The following is a 26,254-nucleotide window of genomic DNA, read 5'->3' as shown; positions in this document are numbered from 1 at the left end:
CCTGACATTCCACTGTATTTGATGAGTTCCGACTTAATTTCATCCATCCCAGCCGCTTTATTGCACTGCAATCTATTGACCATTTTTTCCACTTCCTCAAATGTGATCCTATTTCCATCATCATTCCTATCCCATTCTACCTTGAAATCTGAAACATTACTGATCGCATTTTCACCTACATTGAGCAACTCTTCAAAATACTCCCTCCATCTGCCCAAGGCATCCACAGGATTCACCAGCAGTTTTCCTGACCTGTCCAAAATACTTGTCATTTCCTTCTTACCTCCCTTTCGAAGACTGCTAATTACACTCCAGAATGGTTTTCCAGCAGCTTGACCCATAGTCTCCAACCTGTTTCCAAAGTCTTCCCATGATTTCTTCTTGGATGCTGCAATTATCTGTTTGGCTTTGTTTCTTTCTTCAACATAACTTTCTCTGTCTACCTGGGTTCTGGTATGTAGCCATTTTTGATACGCCTTCTTTTTCCTTTTACAGGCTGCCTTGACTGTATCATTCCACCAAGCTGTTTGCTTCATCCTACTTTTACACACTACTGTTCCAAGACATTCCAAGTAGTGTTTGGAAAAGCAGAAAAAATTGTGGATGGGTTTCTAGTTTTGTTAAGCGACTACAGCAGTACTGTCAGCACTACACACTACATCCCAGAGACAAACTGCTGGCAGTACAGTCTAAAATTTCTATTAATTCTTTTGTTACCATTCTGTCTAGTTTCTCCTGATGACAGCTTTCCCTCTAAAGTAGTTCCCATCCAGGGATCCGAAAGGGGACTTTTTTACCTCCAGAATGTTTTACTAAAGAGGACGCTGTTATCATTTAACCATACAGAGCCGCACGCCCTCGGGAAAAATTACAGCTGTAGTTTCCCCTTGCTTTCAGCCATTCGCAGTACCAGCACAGCGAGACTGTTTTGGTTGATGTTACAAGGCCAGATCACTCAATTATCCAGACTACTGCCCTTGTAACTACTGAAAAGGCACTGCACTCTCCACAAACGTCACGTTTGCCTCAACTCTCAACAGATACCCCTCCTTTGTGGTTGCTCCTGTGATACAGCTATCTGCATTGCTGAGGCAAGCAAGCCACCTCACCAGTGCATTAAATGCTGGGTAGTCTTTCTGAAGGTCTTTGTCTTGAATGTGACTGTGCATGGAAGTGAAACATAGAGGATAAACAGCTCAGACAAGAAAAAAATAGAAGCTATTGAACTGTGGTGCTACAGAAGAATGCTGTAGATTAGATTGGGCAGATCACATAACAAATGAGGAGGTACTGAATAGAATTGGGGAGACAAGAAATCAGTTGCAGAACTTGACTAAAGAAACAGGGATCATGTGGTAGGACACATTCTGAGACATCAAGGGATTGCCAGGAATGTGTGTGTGTGTGTGTGTGTGTGTGTGTGTGTGTGAAAGGTGTAAAAATTGTAGAGGGAGACCAAGAGATGAATATATAATGAACAGATTTAGAAGGAATGTAGGTTGCAGTAGATATTTATAGATGAAGAGGCTTGCATGGGTTACAGTAGGTGGAGAACTGCATCAGACCAGTGTTCGGACTGATGAAGACGATGACGACAACAACAACAACAACAAAAATCTTTTTGTTAAGTAAACACTGTTACTTACACTAGCATATGGGCTACCAGCACAAACAGTTACGGAAATGAATAACAACTACCCCCAGGCAAAAGAAATTCAGTTCTTCCATTCTTTCATACAGGAAATAAAAATGGATACAATAAGGAATGAGGAACTGAAGTGGTAGCAGGTGTGTAAAGAGGCTGGCTCCCCAAGTGGCCCCTCAGGATTACTTTGACCAAAACACTGCAGGAAAGAGATTGAGGGGGAAGATCTCCTAACAACTGGGAGAAGCAGATTCACTAACACCTCGAAAGTTGAGGTGCTCACTGGCATCAGACAAATGAGCAGCGGCTGAGGTAGGACAAGAAGATTCACAAGAGGCTTGTCTGCAACCACTCCCAGCCTTGTGGAGCCAAAATTGTTGAAGACTGCTTAGATTCCTTTTGAAGTTTGCTGGCAAAATAGTTCAATTTTTGGCAGTACTATACGACTGCTCACTCGAAGCATCTGTGAGGTCATCAACACGAGTAGAAGAGACTGCTAAAGCTGGAGGGTACTATGGCTAAGAACACCAGATGTTTCCTGGCTGGGGTTTCAATCTAGTGACTGATTTTAGAATTGCATAAAGAAATGTGCACCAGAAACCACCACAAGCAGTTTCCACTGTTTTCTACTGTTTCTGTTGTTGTGAGACATGAGGATGAGTTTTGTGCGGAGTCTCCAAGTATTTTGAGCTCTATATACCTAAGTGCTCTATTGTACAGAGCGATTCAAAATGAATATAGTGTTTTTAAGGATTTGTAGCATTTATTATGTTCAACTTACAATTGTAAATAATAAACAAATGAAACAGCAACTCAAACACCTTGATCAGTGTGTCAGGAGTAACTGTTGCAACAATGCTGTTTCTAAAGTTGGGTAGCAGAAGCACATGTAAATGATCCTTTATGAACCCCAAAGATAAAAAATTGCATGGCATCCAATTGTGCATGAACACAGAGGTCATACAAGATGAGCCCTGTCATCCGGTCCCCTGCGGCCAATCCAGAGGTCAGGTACAGTGTCATTTAAGCAACTTCATACTGAGTTATGCCAGTGAGGCTGCACATCATCTTGCTGCCAAATAAAGTACTGTGGTTCAGCTTCTTCAAATTGAGAAAAGAGCCACAGTTCTACTGCATGAAGACAAGCAACACCAGTTACAGTCACTTCACCGACAAAGAAAGGTCTATAAACTTTCCACTAGGGTATGGCACAAAAACATTCAATTAAGGGAGCCTCGTTGCAACTGAACCATCGAGTGGGGATTTGCTGACTTTCAGATGTGCACATTATATGTGTCCACCTTTCCTCTTAGGTGAAATGATGATTCATCACTGAAGATGACACGATCTAGAAAATCTTCATCATGCAGTATAATTTCTTCTGCAAAGTTGGCACATTAACTGTAGTCTGTAGGCTTTAGCATTTGCAACAACTGCAAATGATAATGACATAGTTGTAAATGTCTTCTTAAAAGTCCCACACAGATGTCACCGCAATAGCTAATTCATGACTAGCCTACTAAACCGATTTCATGGGGCTGTGTGCGAAAGACTAACTTGTTCACGGGTTCTTCAGTCGCTCTTTGTCATTCCATACTTTTCCCTTTGCACACAGGTATACAAAAAAACCTGTTTTGAGTTGCTCTTTCATCTGCTGTATTATTTATAATTGTATGTTGAATGTAATAAATAGTACAAAGCCTTAAGACCTGTATATTCATTTTGACAGACCCTGTATATTAAAGTTATTTGGAGGACATTGTTAATTCTTCAGTTACAGATAATTATGGTGAATAAAATTCTGTATATTTTAAAACTAGTTATATAACTAGTGTATGGTTAAGCCATACTTCATCACACATACAGTCTTGTACATAGAAGCAGAGAAAGATCATCTATAATGAAACACATGACATTTGCAGCTTCTGTTTCAAAATGTTGTAACCTGCAACTGGTTTCTGATAGTACTACTTCTTCATTTGATTTTACTCACTGATTATTTGTGTGTAGTAGACTATTAATTTAACACACAGACTACTAAACACGATACTCACAAGATTTATTTATGGTAACACTTTTAAATTTTAGTAGAATATTTGTTGCTAGGTACATAACCATATTGTACCTAGGAACAGATTTCCACATTTGGAAAAACCACACTTTTATGGAGTAATTTTTGTAATTGCAGAAAAAGGATTGCAGCCCACATAGAAGGAATGCTATCATTTCAAAACTGATTAAAAAATATATTAAACTTTTATTACAGGGCTGGCTAGAGGCTAAAGTTTGCAAAGTGTCCCAATGTACAATGTTCAATTAAAGTGAGTCCATTACATTTTGGCTACACAATAAATTACAAAAATTTAAAGTCGGTCAATTCAGCTAAATGCCTAGGGATTATAACTGTGAACAAATTAAATTAGAAGAATCACATAGAAAATGACATGAAGGAAAACCAACAAGTAAGTTTTACTGGCAGAACACTTAAAAGGTGCAACAGATCTGCTAAAGTGACTGCCTACAATCTGCTTGTCCATTCTCTTCTGTAGTATTGCTGCTCAGTGTCGGACTCTACAAGATAGGATTGATGGAGGACATCTAAAAGGTTCAAAGAAGGGCAGCTCACTTTTGTATTATTGTGAAGAAGAGAAAGAGGGTCATGGATATGATATGCAAATTGTGGGTGGCAATCATTAAACACAGTCGTCTTCCACTGCAGCCATATCTTTTCACTACATTTCAATCACCAATTTTGTCTTTTAAATGCAAAAATACTTGTTGACTCATCTATATTTGAGGGAAAGGACTGCTGCAGGGCTCAACAACTCGCTGATTTTGAGTGTGAGCACTAGTGCCTGCAAATGCTCTTGCTCACGAGCAGAGTACAAGGAAAATTCACACGCATCACATAGTCGTGCCAACACGTGAAAAATGCTAACTTAAATAGGGAGGGTCAGTTATGACAGCAATTCCATCTAATAGTAGCAATGGCGAGTCAGTTTTGTGTGTCACTAAAAATTCTTTGCATTTGAATCTAATGTGTGAAGAACAACGAGTTCACAAAATGTTTAGTATATCGTAAGGCACTCAATACTTGCAGGAGGTTCAATTTACAAAGGTACTACATGTCTTACCATGTCAAAGAATCAAGAAAAATAAAATGTGAAAGACGTGAGTGTGTACAAGAAATTTTAAAACTTAAAAGACCCTCTCTGAAGAGGAGGAAGTAGATGAAGAAAAATCGAATGAGCGTGCTGTTTGGATCAGTTACAAAATTGCACCTTTTCATGGATAGCAGTCTAATAAAAGAATACTTGATAGCTGCAACTGATCATTTAGGTCAGCTTCAGGCTAAACGCTTTTGCACTGTGCCACTATCAAACACAACAACTGTATGACGCATGCATTTACAGCAGACGATGTTCACAAGCTTGCACAATCTTCCTTAAGAGTTCACTGCATTTTCTCTAGTGCTGCATGAAAATGTAGATATCAAAGGCACACAGCTCAATGTGACATTCTTAGCAGCATTGAAGAATGTTTAGAATACGTAGGTTTGTCATGGAATTTATTACTTTATGCTTCTACGGCAGGTGTGTCTAACCCTTTAACTTATCTCGGCCACACTGATAGAAGACTACTATTTTTGGGCCACACAGAATATACTTAACACTAACAACCACTGAGGAGAAAAAAAAGGGGGAGACGGGGACAGTCAGTCAGAGGTACGTACATTTAACACATATCATTGTGTGGCATAAGTTTCAAATTGATAATACACAATTATCATAACTTTACAAAATGGAATTTCATGGATATTTTCTGATTGTGTGACAGATGCTCACTTCTTGTTATGCAGTAATACTTGATTTGGACACCTCTGCTCTACAGCAGAAGAGGGAGAGAGAGGGGGAGAGGCAGGGAGGGGGAGGGGGAGGGAGGGAGGGAGGGAGAGAGAGAGAGAGAGAGAGAGAGAGAGAGAGAGAGTGTGTGAGAGAGAGAGAGAGAGAGAGAGAGAGGGAGAGGGAGAGAGAGAGAGAGAGAGAGAGAGAGAGAGAGAGAGAGAGAGATGTTGGGAAATAAATCAGGATTTGCAGCACAACTAAAAAGAAAAATGATAATGCTTTGAGTAACCAGTTTGCGACAATCTGTAGCTTGTAGTGCTTTATCTGTAATGCCACAGAGAATATGGAGACAGTCTAGATCTCTCTTAAAATAACTCTTGGGATTTATTTCCTCAGTTACACTAGCCTCCAGTCCTGTTCCCAATCTTCTTCCCTGTGACAACGGAGGGGGTACCGTACTTGTTGCTCACTGTCTCATTGCAGACCACGTTTACTGTGAAATCCTGAACGGCTGTAGTAAAATAACAGAACTCAGAGCTCATGCAGGAAGAGTTAGGTGTTCATTCTTCCTGTATGTTATTCGAGAGTGGAACAGTCGAGAAATAGTCTGAAAGTTGTACTATGGACCCTCTGACAAACACTACAGTGTGAATTGGAGACTAGTGATGTAAATGTAGATATTAATGACAAAGTTCTGCAGCTTGTATCATTACAGGTAAATATCCAGTCACAACTACAAACGAATACTGGTGTACAGAAAGTAATGTGGAAAGTTATCATACTCTGGAAATTACATGCTGTAGCAATGATATCCAGTCAATTTTTTGAATCTACTTTTAAGGATAAAAAAGTTCACTGTGTCAGGGTTACTCTACTTACAACTTGTAAGTGTCAGATCGTATGTAGTCGACGACGTGCGAGACACCGACTTGCAGCTGGTCTGCGATCGGTGCGACCCACGGGTTGTTCTCCATCTTCAGGACTGATTTATTGCTGATGAGATCCAACTGACCTGTAACAGAAAATGAATGGTATTTTACTTTCGAATATTGCCTCAGCATCCAGAGGTCAAAGTAGCTGCATATGTAAAAGTTGTGCATGGGTGAATGTATGTGTATTTTTCTATGTCTGATAGCTTAGTCTACTTTTAAATTCACCTGTCTGCTGTGCTAAGCATCCACTATACGGTGAGTAGCAATCCACACTTGTTCACTATTGTTTTTATTATTATTATTATTATTATTAGCAGAAGTGAATAGGCCATCTGAAGACCACATTCCAGTTTCAGTTCTTCATTCTTTGTTCTTTTCTTTCCTTCCAGTATGCTTTCATTTGTTCACTATTTCATCTTTCTGTCTTCAGACCACTTTCAACTGGTCATTTTAGCTACCCTGCCTTGGAATCCTTCCAGTTTCAATATTTTTTCTGAAAGGCTTCTGTTGTTCATACCTCCTGTTTTTATATTGTTTCTTTCCAAATGCTATTTTACTTTGTTGGCCCAGCTTGTTGTCGACTTCTTACCTCACAAATATTTGAAAACCTTATTAGTTAATCTACTGTCTTGCATTCAAAATGAATGTCCAAAAAACATGGATCTTCTGTTTCTCATTACATTTGTTATATTTTCTATACTTTGGTATATTTCAGCATTACTTCATAATTTCCAACCTTCTGCTGTGTTCTGTGGTCCTAATATTTTCCTTATAATCGACTTTCTAATACTTCTGATTCATCTAAATTAAAGTTTAATGCCATGCACTCACTTGCATAAAGGCTTTCTGGCTTCACTATTGTGTTGCAATGCCTTATTTTTGAATTTTATTGTAGAGGTTTTTGGTGATACCATATGCTCTCCCCATTTTATGCAACCTTTCCTCTATTGCAGATTTTTCTAGAGCATTTTCTTGGACTATCTCCCATAGATATTTGATTTTCTTTACCCTCACTATTTGGCCAATTTTTTTTCCAGGAAATTTGGAACATCATTAATGTTTGTTAATTTTTTTTTTCTTCCAGAAATTCTTAAGCCAGTTCTGCTGGCTGTTTCTTCCAGAATATTTATTTGTGTTATAGCTGATACCAAATGTTTGGAAAGTATAGCAAAATCATCTGCAAATGAGAGACATCTGATTTCGATCTTTTTGCTTCAGTTTTTCATTCTGAACTCTAACTGTCAAAAAGAATTGCGAATACGCCACAATTTCTATTTTGAAAGGGTGTGAAATTTTTCCCACAAATTTTACTTTACACATTGTATCTGTAAATGTTTCACAGATAAGGTTTGCTAGTTTAGACTTTATGGCAAATTCTGGAATTATTTTATCTATGGTCTCTCCTTCAACAGAATGAAAAGCTTTTTGAAATCCACCAACATAACTGCAAGTTATTATTATTATTATTATTATTTTGTTTCATTGGTCAGCCATCTGAGGACCACAACAAACTTATAACAAAGTAAAAGAATAAATCATTACTCATTCCTACAATTTATTGGACCATATGTCTCAAGAATGTAAACATAATATTTGTATTGACATATCCCGGCATTTCCATTATGCAGACAGCTGATAATTATCTGTGTAAAATTACATAAATACTTGGTTTGGTCTTTTAGCTGTGTAGTACAGGAAGAGGAACAGCAGCCTTTTTTTTTTTTTCTTTTTTCCAAAGTAGCTGTTATCTGCATTATACAACACATACAGGGTGTCTCAAGGCTGTTGGGTCAAATTGAAGCAGACGATAGTGGGTGCACAACTGATTATACAGGGTGGTCCATTGATAGTGACCGGACCAAATATCTCACGAAATAAGCATCAAATGAAAAAACTACACACAACGAAACACGTCTATCTTGAAGGGGAAAACCAGATGGTGCTATGGTTGGCCCGTTAGATGGCCCTGCCATAGGTCAAACGGATATCAACTGCGTTTTTTAAAATAGGAACTCCCATTTTTTATTACATATTTGTGTAGCACATAAAGAAATATGAATGTTTTAGTTGGACCACTTTTCTCACTTTGTGATAGATGGCACTGTAATAGTCACAAATGTATAAGTACGTGGTATCACATAACATTCCGCCAGTGCGGAAGGTATTTGCTTCGTGATACATTACCTGTGTTAAAATGGACCATTTACCAACTGCGGAAAAGGTCGATATCGTGTTGATGTATGGCTATTGTGATCAAAATGCCCAACGGGCGTGTGCTATGTATGCTGCTCGGTATCCTGGACAACATCATCCCAGTGTTCGGACCGTTCACCAGATAGTTACGTTATTTAAGGAAACAAGAAGTGTTCAGCAACATGCCAACAATCAACCATGACCTGCAACAAATGATGATGCCCAAGCAGGTGTTTTAGCTGCTGTCATGGCTAATCCGCACATGAGTAGCAGACAAATTGCGCGAGTATCAGGAAACTCAGAAACGATGGTGTTGAGAATGCTACATCAACATCGATTGCACCCGTACCATATTTCTATGCACCAGGAATTGCATGACGATGACTTTGAACGTTGTGTACAGTTCTGTCACTGGGCACAAGAGAAATTACGGGATGATAACAGAGTTTTTGCACGTGTTCTATTTACCACCAGCGGTAACGTAAATCGGCATAACATGCATGCAACGAAAAAATCCATGATGGCTCCAACAAGTGGAACATCAGCGACCCTGGCAAGTTAATGTATGGTGCGGCATTATGAGAGGAAGAATAATTGGCTCCTATTTTATTGATGGAAATCTACACTCCTGGAAATGGAAGAAAGAACACATTGACACCGGTGTGTCAGACCCACCATACTTGTTCCGGACACTGCGAGAGGGCTGTACAAGCAATGATCACACGCACGGCACAGCGGAGACACCAGGAACCGCGGTGTTGGCCGTCGAATGGCGCTAGCTGTGCAGCATTTGTGCACCGCCGCCGTCAGTGTCAGCCAGTTTGCCGTGGCATACGGAGCTCCATCGCAGTCTTTAACACTGGTAGCATGCCGCGACAGCGTGGACGTGAACCGTATGTGCAGTTGACGGACTTTGAGCGAGGGCATATAGTGGGCATGCGGGAGGCCGGGTGGACGTACCGCCGAATTGCTCAACACGTGGGGCGTGAGGTCTCCACAGTACATCGATGTTGTCGCCAGTGGTCGGCGGAAGGTGCACGTGCCCGTCGACCTGGGACCGGACCGCAGCGATGCACGGATGCACGCCAAGACCGTAGGATCCTACGCAGTGCTGTAGGGGACCGCACCGCCACTTCCCAGCAAATTAGGGACACTGTTGCTCCTGGGGTATCGGCGAGGACCATTCGCAACCGTCTCCATGAAGCTGGGCTACGGTCCCGCACACCGTTAGGCCGTCTTCCGCTCACGCCCCAACATCGTGCAGCCCGCCTCCAGTGGTGTCGCGACAGGCGTGAATGGAGGGACGAATGGAGACGTGTCGTCTTCAGCGATGAGAGTCGCTTCTGCCTTGGTGCCAATGATGGTCGTATGCGTGTTTGGCGCCGTGCAGGTGAGCGCCACAATCAGGACTGCATACGACCGAGGCACACAGGGCCAACACCCGGCATCATGGTGTGGGGAGCGATCTCCTACACTGGCCGTACACCACTGGTGATCGTCGAGGGGACACTGAATAGTGCACGGTACATCCAAACCGTCATCGAACCCATTGTTCTACCATTCCTAGACCGGCAAGGGAACTTGCTGTTCCAACAGGACAACGCACGTCCGCATGTATCCCGTGCCACCCAACGTGCTCTAGAAGGTGTAAGTCAACTACCCTGGCCAGCAAGATCTCCGGATCTGTCCCCCATTGAGCATGTTTGGGACTGGATGAAGCGTCGTCTCACGCGGTTTGCACGTCCAGCACGAACGCTGGTCCAACTGAGGCGCAGGTGGAAATGGCATGGCAAGCCGTTCCACAGGACTACATCCAGCATCTCTACGATTGTCTCCATGGGAGAATAGCAGCCTGCATTGCTGCGAAAGGTGGATATACACTGTAGTAGTGCCGACATTGTGCATGCTCTGTTGCCTGTGTCTATGTGCCTGTGGTTCTGTCAGTGTGATCATGTGATGTATCTGACCCCAGGAATGTGTCAATAAAGTTTCCCCTTCCTGGGACAATGAATTCACGGTGTTCTTATTTCAATTTCCAGGAGTGTAAATGATGCAATGTATGCTGATTTCCTACGTAATGTTCTACCGATGTCTACAATATGTTTCACTGCATGACAAAATGGCGATGTACTTCCAACTTGATGGATGTCCAGCACATAGCTCACGTGCGGTTGAAGCAGTATTGAAAAGCATATTTCATGACAGGTGGATTCGTTGTCGAAGAACCATACCATGGCCCGCACGTTCACTGGATATGATGTCCCCGGATTTCTTTCTGTGGGGAAAGTTGAAGGATATTTGCTATCGTGATCCACCGACAACGCCTGAGAACATGCATCAGTGCATTGTCAAGCATGTGTGAACTTTACGGAAGGCAAACTACTTTCTGTTGAGAGGAATGTCATAACTCGTATTGTGAAATGCACTGAGGTTGATGGACGTCATTTTCAGCATTTATTGCATTCATGTGGTATTTACAGGTAATTACCTTGTAACAGCATGCGTCCTCAGAAATGATAAGTTCACAAAGGTACATGTATCACATTGGAACAACCAAAATAAAATGTTCAGACATACTTACATTCTGTATTTTAATTTAAAAAACCTACCTGTTACCAACTGTTCGTTTAAAATTGTGAGCCGTATGTTTGTGACTATTACAGCGCCATCTATCACAAAGTGAAACCAGTGATCCAACAAAAACATTCATATTTCTTTATGTACTACACGAATATGTAATAAAAAATGGGGGTTCCTATTTTTAAAAAATGCAGTTGATATTCGTTTGACCTATGGCAGCGCCATCTAGTGGGCCAACCATAACGCCATCTGGTTTCCCCCTTCAAGCTAGACAAGTTTCGTTTGACGCTTGTGAGATATTTGGTCCGGTCACGATCAATGGACCACCCTGTATAGAGATAGGGAACCAATGGTCAGAAACACATATTTATTGTGTAACAGACGTACACAGTGTACAATGCATAATGACGACATAGCTCATAGTAAGTGTTCAAAGTGACAACTGCCAGTCTCACTGCAAGTACTGCAACGGCACAACGGCACAGGCAGTTCTGTTGCACTATCTCAAAGATCTCTGGTGTCAGTTGTACACTGAAAGAGGCAGCGGGTTACTCTCCTGACCACCAGACAGACATACTGTACACAACTTAGCTTTTAGCACGCGTCGTGTTACAACCACATGCACCGCATTGGTGCATTATTCTGTGCTGCATGCACACCAGTATCTCTGGTGTCAGTTGACCACTGCATCAGACAGCTTATGACGTGTCCACAGTGAGGTGGGTTACTGTGTACAGTGCGTGATGCACAGTCAGAGACGGAACGTTACTCGTCACGAGAGTTGACAGACTCGCATTTAATGTACAGTGCAGCAGGATACTGTGAATATAAAACAGCACGAACATACAGAGAATGCTTTTCCAACAGGCATCATCCTAATTGGAAGAAGTTTATGTCCAAGGATACTAATTTACGAGAGACAGTGTCATTCACACCACAGAGAACTAGCTGAGGTTCCCACCAAGGACACGCCTTAATGTCAGACTTCGAGGGGATGGCGTCTGATCTCGTGGCCGGCCACCCAGAAATAACAGCAATAAGCACTCCTTAACTTCGCAGGATACTTTGCGGAAAGTACTGGTGGAACAGGTATTACACCCTTACCGTAAAGAATGTGTGTAAGTGCTGGGAGTAATGAATTTTGGCCCCCACATTCACTTCTGTTAATGGATTATTCACCACAATGAAGTAGTGCTGAATTTCGTACGGTTTCCATTGTTCATGGTGAGGCCTATTTCACCCATAATTGTGTTACCAATGACTGCAACGGCCACGTCTGGAGTGAGGACAATCCCCGCGCCACGCACACCGTAGCCACCGGCAATGATACTCTGTCGACATACGGGCGAGCACTGTTCGAGATCACCTAATAAGACCTTATTTGGTGCCTCCGCATTTGACTGGTCCACATTACCTGGTGTTCCAGCAAGACGTGCTGCCGCAGTTGTCGGAGACCGTACCCCTCGTCGTACATCGAGGATGTGGTTTCAACGTGACGCTCCCCCAGCTCTCTTCGATGTTGATGTCCACGAGCATCTGAACTGTTAGATAAGGAGGTCCTGTCCCACAGCCAGTGCGATCACCAGACCTCAAACCTCTGTACTATTTTCCCTGGGGTTACATCGAAACCCCCAGAAAAATCGGTAAAGACCTGCTTGCTAGGGTCCAAGTTGCCATTCTCTTCAGGCAACAGACACCAGGGATCTTTGAGAGATTGCGGCAGAAAATCATGTACCCTTGCACTGAGACTGGTGGTCATTGCTCTGAACAATTATTGCGAGCTACGTTAATGTTGTGTGGTGCATGCTGTATATGTCGGTAACATACTAAATATGCATTTCTGACCACTGATTCCCTATCTTAATGTGATTAGTTGTGACTCCATTACCATCTGTTTCAATTTGACCCAAGAGATTGGAGATGCCATCCTAGAGCACTTTGTGCTCCATGCCGCCATCTCCAGTAGTCAGCAAGAAGTAACGGTCTGAAGATGAGGCCGACCGCTGTGGTCGAGCGGTTCTAGGTGCTTCAGTCTGGAACCGCACTGGTGCTACGGTCGCAGGTTCAAATCCTGCCTCGGGCATGAATGTGTGTGATGTCCTTAGGTTAGTTAGGTTTAAGTAGTTCTAAGTCTAGGGGACTGATAACCTCAGATGTTAAGTCCCTTAGTGCTCAGAGCCATTTGAACCATCTGAAGATGAACAAACACTGATTGAAACTGGTCACCTTTTATAAAATGAAATAATTTGATACAGTGTAGACACTTTATATTATACTTTCGATAGTATTTTATGACTGTTGGACAGTCATTTCCAAAAGCTATGTTTAAAAGTTTCACATCTACAGATTGATAAAAAAAAGAAGAAGAAGACAAAGAAGAAGAAGAAGAAGAAGAAAACAATGCAGTACCATTTTTCTCAAGTGACACAGATAACTGTGCAGTGCCAGTCGCAGAGATGCACTAACTGATTATCAGCAACTGCAAGAAGTGGGATGATCATAGTCAAAAATCTCATTGTACTCATTATACAAATGATAAATAAATGAATAAAAAAAGTGCTGTATATATGCCATATAATTAATGTTAAGAAAATGTTCAGTTACTGCCCAACTGTCAATGGAAATAGTTATATAATTGCCAAAAGAGAATATAGTATATAATAAACCACACTGTAAGAAAACAATGCATCTATCTCGAATTCAATAAATGGTGATACAACAAGATTTTACTGGAAAGAAATGTTGTGATTTTTAAAAATTCAAAGCGCATTTATTCATCTGAATCACTGAATTGAAAGCAATTCACAGTTGTTCTAGATGTAGTAAAGATAACCTAAGATTCACAAAAATTAATAATTAGAGTTTTAGCACTGTGACAATGTAATGCAATCCTTTTATTAAACTAATGAGTGGCAGTCATGTGTGACTTCATAATTATGAACTTATACAAAGTACAAGAAATATAGTCTTGTAGAAGTCTTGTGTTTTGGGCAATGAGACATAAAAAACCAGATCAGCAGAAATTGAAAACTTAAATGGTTCAAATTGCTCTAAGCACTATGGGACTTAACATTTGAGGTCATCAGTCTCTTACACTCAGAACTACTTAAACCTAACTAACCTAAGGACATAACACACATCCATGCCCGAGGCAGGATTCGGACATGCAACGCAGCAGCAACGTGGTTTCAGACTGAAGGGCCTTGAACCGCTTGGCCACAGCAGTCGGCTGAAAACTTAAGTTAAAATGAAATAAAGAATATTACAGCACACTACTATCTGTCTTTTCTACAAGAAGGAAACAAACAGAGCATTCATAAATTACGTTCACGTCTGTATATTTTAATAGCTTTAAAACTACACTCGGTAATAACCGGTATTCAACATGTCATCACATAATTTACAGAGCTGTGTTTCATTGTCCAGGTGCTGCAAATTTGATGACAAATATGGACACACTTAGCATTCTTAGTGCTGAGGATTGGGGGGAAAACATGGGTGACATAAAAGCATAGATAATGAATGCTGGGAGAAAATTCATACAAATTTTATATGTACAAGTTCTGTGGAAATAAGACATCTCTCTACCACTAGGGGTGCGAGTGATGACAAGAAAGGGCAATGTGTAGAAATGTCCCAAAATGACCTTTTGGTATTTCTTTCCTGTATTTTGTTTACTTGGAATACTTTAAATGTGTGAAGGGAAATCTGCCTCTTGTTTGCATTGCTCAATGCATCAATCATATTGTGAGAACGAGCACAACAAAAGAGCCAATAATTTTGACAGTGTATTTTGGGGACAAAGATCCTTGAGTCATGTGACTCAATACCACAGATGATTTAACTTGGAATAAAACAGTGAAGTACTACTAGTTTCTCCAAGTATGGATGCTGCTGCTGATCCTGTAACTGATGCTTAATTAATGAAAAGCTGCTACAGTTGCTTTTTACTTCTTCTTCTTCTTCTTCTTCTTCTTTCTTTCCTTCTTTTTTTTTTTTTTTTTTCTTCGAACTTTTTTATGTTCATATAGCCAGTTTTGATCTTTATATTAAGGCATTATGAAGCGCATCTGAAACTGCCACATATTAATACATAATATGATGACCATACAAATATTTTTGTTTTTTATAACAGAAGATTTATCAGATTGTACAGTTTTTATAATTACAAATTGACCATTCCTTTCTCAAGATGTCACCGAATGCACAATTTTTTTAAATCCATTTGCCTTCTACTGTCTTTACCATATATGCTCCTCTACAGCATAGTATAAATTGTATATTATTTTCACATTTTTACTGTACATACATGAGCACTGTCTTTAACCTCCTACTATAAAAAACTGAAATATCTATATACCCATAACATTATGTATTAACATGTAGCAGTTTCAGATGTACTTGATGGTGGCCTAATGCAAAGGCTGAAACGGGTCACGTGAACATAATAAACAGCTTTTCATCAATAAAAGATCAGCATGTCTGGCAGTTGCCAGCAACAGGCCTTTTTCTTGAAACGGCAACAGGCTACAGGCAGAAATACAAGTTTTCTCAGAATTCAGATGAAACTGCAGGTGCAATTTGTTGGGGACAAAGAGCAAATATGTGTGAAACGAAACCTTGTGGATAATAAAAACTACTTATTCTCTTTTATTACATTTTATCTTTAATCAGAACTTTTCTACTGTTTGCAATTAATTTCAAAGCTTAAGGCTCCAACTTCAGTCATCTAACATGGCAAGTCTTAAATTTGAATGTCTAATCATTTCCAAAAAACAACAGCTTATTTTGCAAAACACAGTTGCTGAGTTTTCAAAGAATTAATGCTACATTTTCATGTCTTTACATATAGTATTTGCATAGCATATGGATAAGAGAAAATGAAAGAGAACTGTTCATGTGAAGAGTGGGATTATAACAACTGCAGGTTGCTTCACTTTGGACCACTGTTGGATGATACACATGGCCTAAATCTACATCTCTCACAAGACAGTGAGTTCTCCGACTTACCGAGCTCCGGCGGCAGCACGGTCAGCCGGTTGCCCTGGATGTGCAGCTCGCGCAGCCGGTGAAGCTCCCCTATCTCCTTTGGCAGTGACACCAGGTCGTTCTCACGCAGTACCAGCTTAAAGAAAAACATTGAGATTGAAGCTGCCACACACAGTAATATGCTGACAAACTAGCAGAAATATTGCAGGGCACTGCAAATACATGACTGTCTTCATAAGTGAATAACATAAGAATGCACAGGACAAGAAAAATAATGCAGAAATCAAATCAGAGAAGGGTACTGGACATTGAACTGAGCAAAATTTTGAAATAATCATAGCTTGGGAATACACTGTTGAGAAGTTGTGTTGTTGTATTGTGGTCTTCAATCCAAAGACTGGTTTGATGCAGCTCTCTGTGCTACTCTATCCTGTGCAAGCCTCTTCATCTCAGAGTACCTACTGCAACCTACATCCTTCCGAATCTGCTAAGTGTAGTCATCTCTTGGTCTCCCCCTACGATTCTTACCCTCCACGCTGCCCTCCGATACTAAATTTGTGATCCCTTGATGCCTCAGAACATGTCCTACCAACAGGTCCCTTCTTCTTCTCAAGTTGTGCCACAAACTCCTCTTTTCCCCAATTCTATTCAATACCTCCTCATTAGTTATGTGATCTACCCATCTAATCTTCAGCATTCTTCTGTAGCACTACATTTCAAAAGCTTCTATTCTCTTCTTGTGCAAACTATTTATCGTCCACATTTCACTTCCATACATGGCTATACTCCATACAAATGCTTTCAGAAATGACTTCCTGACACTTAAATCTATACTCGATGTTAACAAATTTCTCTTCTTCAGAAACACTTTCCTTGCCATAGCTAGTCTACATTCTATATCCTCTCTACTTTGACCATCATCAGTTATTTTGCTCCCCAACTAGCAAAACTCATTTACTACTTTAAGCGTCTCATTTCCTAATCTAATTCCCACAGTATCACCTGATTTAATTCAACTACATTCCATTATCCTCGTTTTGCTTTTGATGATGTTCATCTTACCTCTTCCTTTCAAAACATTGTCCATTCAGTTCAACTGTTCTTCCAAGTCCTTCGCTGTCTCTGACAGAGCTACAATGTCATCGGCGAACCTCAAAGTTTTTATTTCTTCTCCCTGGATTTTAATTCCTATTCCAAATTTTTCTTTGGTTTCCTTTACTGCTTTTTCAATGTACAGATTGAATAACATTGGGGATAGGCTACAACCCTGTCTCACTCCCTTCTCAACCATTGTTTCCCTTTCGTGCCCCTTGACTCTCATAACTGCCTTCTGGTAGGTGTGGGCTTCATGTCTATCTTGGCTACAATAATGTGTTGAAAAGTTATGCCTGTAAAATGACAGCCAATCAAGAATGACATGCAACCTGTCAGCTTTTGTCTCAAAATCTTCAGTTGATGTTTCGTTTAACACTTTTTCTGACATTTCATCAGCATGAGTGACTGGCATTGTCGAAGGTTCATTCTCCATGGTTGGTAATGTCAGGAAAATCATTAAACAAATGTCAACTGAAGTTTCCTAGGCAGAAGCTGACACGCTACATGTTAACAAGCGGGCACTTAAACCTCAACAACTTCAAAACAGTTCACGGAAGTGTGTTCACGTAAACTATTTTCTTTCGGCGGATACCTGCAATGCTAAAGAGAGCTGTTACAAATTAAATTGACAGAATGTAGCATTAAGTATCACTCTGGTAGAGTGAAGTGTTATTCTCTGCCTACTTTTCTGACAAATTGTGCTCGTGAACAAATAAAACAATATAACAATTTAAAAACAGGAGAGTGTGGATATTGTGTGATTTTGTTACAATTTTGTGTGCAGCGAGTCACTTTAAGCAACGACTCGTGTCTCTGAATGGGACAACAGTGGCGTTAATTTCATGAGACGAAGTATCTGGGAAGGTGCCTGTGCACGCTCCACAGGGACAGCAACAGTTGACAAAGTTGCAATCGACAGGAAAAACCAAATGAACAATTCTGAAATTTATTCACTGTTTTGTGATATTATGAACTGTCATTTTGACATTTACTTTGTGATTCTGAGTAGTGCCATTACAAAAATGTTTATTATGAAGAGTGGATAGTAAAGTAATTCAAGGATGTATCTTACACAGATCGGAGAAGTGTCATATTTATTTCAAGAATTGGATACTGAATAATTTTATCTTGGAACTCTTTCATTTAGTCCGTGTTTGCATAGAAAAACAACTATATCAGAAATTGAGTCCGCCTTGATGCAAAACACTTTGTTATTAGTTTCTTTCTTTATTCTCCCAAACTAGTTTTGGCGACAAATATCACCATCAGCAGTGGGTTTTTTAATCGAAAACATGCACAAAATAGCATGGTTATACAAACACAGTGGCAAATTATTACAATTTTTACTATTTGTTTTTTTAAATTTAGTTTTATATGGATACTTTCATACTACCTTACTTATTGTATGTTACAGCATGATTTTGAGAATTATTGTCGCTGGTTGTGACATATTTCCCGTGCGCTTTTTTTCTGTTGCCGTTTTTACTCAGTGAACATCATGTCATCTGCAACTGTGTGAGCGGCCGTTAGTAAACAAAACAGTAAAAGGTGGACTTTGTATGTCAGCAATATACACTTGGGGTTGCACTAGTGTTGTGGAATCCAGTTATTTGGTGTGTACTAAGCTGTTACTTAGCTATTCGTGTACACATGTGGCAAGAAAGGCTATGAAACTGTAGTGCATATTACGACGACTTCTGTTCCTTATTTATGTCTCTGTGTTTGCTGGGGAAGTGGTCCTTTAGCATGTGTGTGCTTTCTGTTCTGTGTCCTTGCTCAGTTCTCTCAGAGTGGTAAAGAGTGTGTTGTTGCAAAGTGTTGAGTCGTGCTTGGGTAGCTCAGTTGGTAGAGCACTTTCCCGCGAAAGGCAAAGGTCCCGAGTTCGAGTCTCGGTATGGCACACAGTTTTAATCTGCCAGGAAGTTTCATATCAGCACACACTCCGCTGCAGAGTGAAAATCTCATTCTGTTATGTTTTCGTTTATTACACTTTTCTCTTCGACTATAGCTGTTTGTATGTAGTAATTTTCTTCTATTGTTAGTTGTCGGTATAGACTGTTGCTGTTTCTCAGAATGTGTAGATCGTTTTTGATATTAGTGGGATTATGGTTTCTGTTCATTAGATGTTCTTCAAAAGTTGAATGTGTGCTGTCAGTCTTTAGAGCTCTCATGTGCTCTGAGTACATCGTTCAGAAGTTTCTTCTTGTTTGTCCTAGAAAACTATATTTCAACAAATGAATAGTAAAAATGTAATAATGTGCAACTGTGTTTGTATAACAATTCTATTTTCTGCATGTTTTAGATTAAAAAAAAAAAAAACATTGATGATGGTGATACTTGTCGCCAAAACTATTTTGGGGTAATAAAGAAATAAACGAATAACAAGGTGTTTTGCATCAAGGCAGACTCAATTTCTGATACTGTTGTTTTTAATTGGATACTGAGTTAAGGAACATTACTTACAGCAATATTCAAGTCTGCTACAAACCATGTATAGTTTCAGAAAAATTAGTTTTCATTCACGTTGTTAAAGGTCTCCTAGCTCATTCTTTGTCAATAAAATTTGAAAAAACACACTGTATGTAATCTACTACAACTTTTAAGTGATTTCCCATCAGCATATGCGTAAAATATGGTGACAAGCAGACAGAAGAAGTCGACAGTGTTAAATTCTTGGGATTACAGCTTGATAATGGATTCAACTAGTAGGATACCACAGAACTGCTTAAGTGCCTAACCAAATCTCTATTTTCAATGCAAAAACACAAAAGCTAGCATACTACACTCACTTTTCTTTCCATAGTGTCACACAGGATTATTTTTTGGGAGAAGTCATCACACCACGTTAAGGTTTTCAGGTTTTCCAAGTCCGTAAATGGGTAATAAGAATTATTTGTTGTGTGAGCTCAATAACATCCAACAGATGACTGTTAATGGCATATTAACTACTATTTCCCAATATATTTATTCGTTAGTGAAATTTGTCATTAAAAATATATATCTTTTTCAAACCAACAGCTCAGTTCATGGAATCAACATTAGAAAAAGATAATAATCTTCACAAAGATTTAAAATCACTTACTTTAGTCTGAAAATGTGTCAACTACTCAGGATCACATACATTAAAAGAATTGATGCACCATGAAGCAATTATCTGAATAGAACAGAAATTGGTAGATGTGATGTACATGTGCAAACAAATAAATGATTACAGTGTCAGAAAAAAATGGAATGATTTATTCACGAGAAAGGGCTTCACAAATTGAACAAGTCAATAATGCATTCATCTACCTCTGGCTTTTATGCAAGAGTTATTGATTGATAGAGTTGTTGGATGGTCTACTGAGGAATATCGCGCCAAATTCTGTCCAATTGGCACATTAGATGATCAGAATACCAGGACAGTTGGATGTCCCTGTCCATATTTCTCCAAAAAATCTCAGTTGGGGAAAGATCTGGCCACCTTGCTGGAGAAGGTAGGGTTTGGCAAGCATGAAGACGTACAGTAGTAACTCTCAATGTGTGCTGAAATGTAAACTCTGGATGCCTTGTTATGGAGGGCAACAAAATGAGATATAGAATATTGTTGATGTACCGCTGTGCAGTAAGTGTGCTGTGGGTGACAACCAAAGGTGTCCTGCTATGAAAAGAAATAGCACCCCAGACTGTCACTCCTCCTTGTTGGGTCGTATGGTAGCTGACAGTCAGGTTGGTATATAACTGCTGTTCTACATCTACTTCTAACTTTATACTCCGCAAGCCACCCAATGGTGTATGGCGGAGGGCACTTTACGTGCCACTGTCATTACCTCCATTTCCTGTTCCAGTCACGTATGGTTTGCAGGAAGAACGACTGCTGGAAATCCTCCGTGCACGATCTTATCTCTCTAATTTTACATTTGTGATCTCCTCGGGAGGTATAACTAGGGGGAAGCAATATATTCGATACCTCATCCAGAAACCCACCCTCTCGAAACTTGGACAGCAAGCTACACAGCGATGCAGAGCACCTTTCTTCCAGAGTCTGCCACTCAAGTTTGCTAAACATCTCCGTAACGCTATCACGCTTACCAAATAACCCTGTGAAGAAATGTGCCACTCTTCTTTGTATCTTCTCTATCTCCTCTGTCAACCCGACCTGGTACGGATCCCACACTGATGAGCAGTACTCAAGTATAGGCCGAACGAGTGTTTTGTAAGCCACCTCCTTTGTTGATGGACTACATTTTCTAAGGACTCTTCCAATGAACCTCAACCTGGTACCTGCCTTACCAACAATTAATTTTATATGATCATTCCACTTCAAATCGTTCCGTGCACATACTCACAGATATTTTACAGAGTAACTGCTACCAGTGTTTGTTCCACTATCATATAATCATACAATAAAGGATCCTTCTTTCTATGTATTCGCAATACATTACATTTGTCTATGTTAGGGGGCAGTTGCCACTCCCTGCACCAATTGCCTATCCGCTGCAGATCTTCCTGCATTTTGCTGCAATTTTCTAATGCTGCAACTTCTCTGTATACTACAGCATCATCCACGAAAAGCTGCACAGAACTTCCGACACTACCTACTAGGTCATTTATATATATTGTGAAAAGTGATGGTCCCATAACACTCCCCTGTGGCATGTCAGAGTTTACTTTAACGCCTGTAGATCTCTCTCCATTGAGAACAACATGCTGTGTTCTGTTTGCTAAAATCTCTTCAATCTAACCACACAGCTGATCTGATATTCCGTTGGCTCTTACTCTGTTTAGCAGGCGACAGTGCGGAACTGTATCGAACACCTTCCGAAAGTCAAGGAAAATGGCATCTACCTGGGAACATGTATCTAATATTTTCTGGGTGTCATGAACAAATAAAGCGAGTTGGGTCTCACACAATCACTGTTTCCGGAATCCATGTTGATTCCTACAGAGTAGATTCTGGGTTTCCAGGAATGACTTGATACGCGAGCAAACAACATGTTCTAAAATTCTACAACAGATCTATGTCAGAGATATAGGCCTATAGTTTTGCGCATCTGCTCGACAACCCTTCTTGAAGACTGGGACTACCTGTGCTCTTTTCTAATCATTCGGAACCTTCCGTTCCTCTAGAGACTTGCGGTACACGGCTGTTACAAGGGGGGCAATTTCTTTCGTGTACTCTGTGTAGAATCGGATTGGTATCCTGTCACATCCAGTGGATTTTCCTCTGTTGAGTGATTCCAGTTGCTTTTCTATTCCTTGGACATTTATTTCGATGTCAGCCATTTTTTCATTCGTGCGAGGATTTAGAGAAGGAACTGCAGCGCTGTCTTCCTCCATGAAGCAGCTTTGGAAAAAGGTGTTTAGTATTTCAGCTTTACGCGTGTCATCCTCTGTTTCAATGCCATCATCATCCCAGAGCATCTGGATATGCTGTTTCGATCCACTTACTGATTTAACATAAGACCAGAACTTCCTAAGATTTTCTGTAAAGTCAGTACATAGAATATTTGTGGTGTCACCGCCAGACACCACACTTGCTAGGTGGTAGCTTTAAATCGGCCGTGGTCCATTAGTACATGTCGGACCCGTGTGTCGCCACTGTCAGTAATTGCAGACCGAGCGCCACCACACGGCAGGTCTAGAGAGATGTACGAGCACTCGGCCCAGTTGTACGACGACTTTGCTAGCGACTACACTGACGAAGCCTTTCTCTCATTTGCCGAGAGATAGTTAGAATAGCCTTCAGCTAAGTCCATGGCTACGACCTAGCAAGGCGCCATTAACCATATCTGAGAGTCTCACTTGTATCATCAAGAATGCTGTATACAAATGATGGATTAAAGTTAAGTATTCCTGGAGCTACGTACTTTTCTTTATAGCATTCATTACGTATCCTGTTTCAGACCTCACGCCAGACGGCGTGTGTAACGCGTGCATTTCGGCTACTTCCGAGTGGCGTGGCTGTCTTGATAGGCCACAACAATATTACTTTTGAATTCACAGAACGCTTCACACATAGCCCTCCTTAAGCTAACTTTGACATCGTTTAGCTTCTGTTTGTCTGAGAGGTTTTGGCTGCGTTTAAACTTGCAGTGAAGCTCTCTTTGCTTTCGCAGTAGTTTCCTAACTTTGCTGTTGAACCACGGTGGGTTTTTCCCGTCCCTCACAGTTTTACTCAGCACGTACCCGTCAAAAAAGCATTTTATGATTGGATTGAACTTTTTCCATAAACACTCAACATTGTCAGTGTTGGAACAGAAATTTTCGTTTAGATCTGTTACGTAGTCTGAAATCTGCCTGCTATTACTCTTGCTAAACAGATAAAACTTCCTCCCTTTTTTTATATTCCTATTTACTTCCATATTCAGGGATGCTGCAACAGCCTTATGATCACTGATTCCCTATTCTGCGCTTACAGAGTCGAAAAGTTTGGGTCTGCTTGTTATCAGTAGGTCCAAGATGTTATCTCCACAAGTCGGTTCTCTGTTTAATTGCTCAAGGTAATTTTCGGATAGTGCACTCAGTATAATGTCACTCGATGCTCTGTCCCTACCACCCATCCTAAACATCTGAGTGTCCCAGTCTATATCTGGTAAATTGAAATCTCCATCTAAGACTATAACATGCTGAGGCATCTCCAGACATCTTTGGCCTGGAATTTCATTGATTGGAGTAGAATTGCCTTCAGTGATGAGTCCCACTTCAAACTGAACACTGAAGACAAGTGAAGATGTCGGTCTCTCCCCAGACGAGAATTTTTGGAGCATTATCAGCAGGGCCCTCCAACTATATTAATACTCTGATGACTAATGCACCAACTGTGCATAATTTGGCATGATATACCTCTGAAGGACATCCGACAACTCTATCGATCAATGCCGAGCCGTATAACTGTTCGCATAAGAGCCAGATGTGGACCGACGCATTGTTGACTTGCTCAATTTGTGAAGAACTTTCTCTTGAATGAATCATCCAATTTTTCTGACATTATAATAATTTGTTTGTCTGTACATTATGTATATCATATACACTGATTTCTGGTCCATTCAGATAATTCCTTCATTGGGTATCTTGAGTGTATGCCCAAGAACTTTCCACCATCCACAAGTTTATCCACTAACAAAGTTCAGGTTAAGAGGAGCCTAAATGATTTATTGATGGCCCACTCCTCCTACTCTATTGATACTTTCTTAGTGGAATGAAGTGATGTGTATATGTTAGCGATAATACCAAATAATGGGATCCTGAGTTCTGTACAAATAAGTAGTGTAAAATGATTTTTTCGTTTGATGAAGCATGGCTGTAATACCCTAAGAATTATCATATGGACTTCACTGCATTGAACATTTACGAGTTTAACACGTTTGCTAATACCTTGCAAATGAAAACATACTTAAGAGTTTTTGACTTATTCCACACCAATGAGGACCATTTCATTTGTAATCTTTGGAAGATACATTAGCATATTTGCAAATATTTGTTGTGTATCCTTGTTTTTTGACACATTCTACATCCTGAGGGTTCTCTTCACTACACACTTATTGGAATGGAAAGTACATCTAACCTACAGTATCCAGAGGAGAAGTAGTCTGAGAAATTCACACAGCCATGGTCAATAACTACAGCTGAGCTAAATAACATTCAATAATTATACCTCAGGTAAACATCAAAACTACAAGAAATAAACATATCCGACATACAGAATATCACAATAGTCAAAGCTAGGCAAATTTTAAATTATTAATCAGGGCTGGTTATGTAAGACATGAATTTTCTGTGATGTTTATTGGGTAAGGCTTGACTTTACAATCAATTATGCTAAAAGTATAGTAGTGTCACTACTTTGTTAAGATAATAAGAAGAAGGTCAGTTGGACAGAACTGCACTGCTACACACACCCAACCACTTTCACTTACCTAACTACAGCATGCCCATTTCATGGACATAGTTCCACGACGCAGCATTTCTGACCTACAATTATGTGGAAAGATTTGTTCAATTTTGAGGTCCCACACACTGCTCTGACCCTATTAGATGGTTGCTTTCCTCCAGCCTGTATTTTGACGTAAATTGTACAACAAATATTACTCGGCTGGGCAGAAAAAGAAGTTCGGCAAATTTTTATGTGGACTGCAGAAAAAGCAAAACAACTTCCAGAATGAAGTTTTCAATCTGCAGTGCAGTGTGCAGTGTTTCCAAACTGCCTGACAGTTTATAACTGTGCACCACTCCAGGACTCAAACCCAGAACTTTGCCTTTCACAAGCAATACTCATACCAGCTGAGGTATCCAGGTATGACTCACGACCCACATCCACAGCCTTACTTCTGCCAGTAGATCTCTCCCACTTTCCAAACTTCACAGAAGCTCTCCTGCATACCTCATACAATCTGCTGGAGGTAAGAGAATCACTGTGGGAACTATACCCTTGGCTGCAGTTAAGCCAATTCTCCACAACCACTAAACCCCTCACCCCTGATTCTTTAAAGAATAAGAAACCATTGTATCAAACACCTCGGATTATCAGATTTCTTTACAAACGTGTTAATGTTATAAATATGAGGCGTGTTTTTTAAGTAAGTAATTAAAAAAATTAAAAAAAAGACGTGCTAAGATATCTCAATAATTTTATTTTTACATGAAAGCCTGTACCTTAATCTACTTTTCTACATAATTTCCGTCAATATTGAGGCACTTGCCATAACGTTGTACCAGTTTTTGAATACCCTCCTCATAGAAGTCTGCCGCCTGACTTGTTAACCACTACATCACCACTGTTTTGACTTCCGTCATCATCTTGAAGACGCTGACTGCCCAGGTGTTTCTTCAACTGCAGGAACAGATGGTAGTCACTGGGCGCAAGATCGGGGCTGTACGGAGGATGATCTAGAGTTTCCCATCAAAAAGATGTGATGAGATCTTTGGTCTGATTTGCCACATGCAGATGGGCATTGTCTTGCAGCAAAATGATGCCCTCGCTCAACTTCCACGGA

At 40.3% G+C, this 26,254-nt stretch overlaps 1 protein-coding gene across 1 annotated transcript in view; it reads right to left on the bottom strand.

The window, feature by feature from the left end:
• Positions 1-26,254, bottom strand: part of LOC126109659 (ras suppressor protein 1) — an 86,244-nt gene that overhangs the window by 10,205 nt on the left and 49,785 nt on the right. Inside the window, exons 6-7 of the mRNA XM_049914705.1 lie at positions 16,206-16,320; positions 6,370-6,502 (exon numbers count right to left, since the gene is read on the bottom strand). Of these exons, the coding sequence (XP_049770662.1) occupies positions 6,370-6,502; positions 16,206-16,320 (248 nt within the window). The remainder of the gene's footprint in view (positions 1-6,369; positions 6,503-16,205; positions 16,321-26,254) is intronic.

Source organism: Schistocerca cancellata, chromosome 12 (assembly GCF_023864275.1).
Source record: "Schistocerca cancellata isolate TAMUIC-IGC-003103 chromosome 12, iqSchCanc2.1, whole genome shotgun sequence".
Classification (NCBI taxonomy): Eukaryota; Metazoa; Arthropoda; class Insecta; order Orthoptera; family Acrididae; genus Schistocerca; species Schistocerca cancellata.
This window is presented reverse-complemented; position numbering and strand designations above follow the sequence as displayed.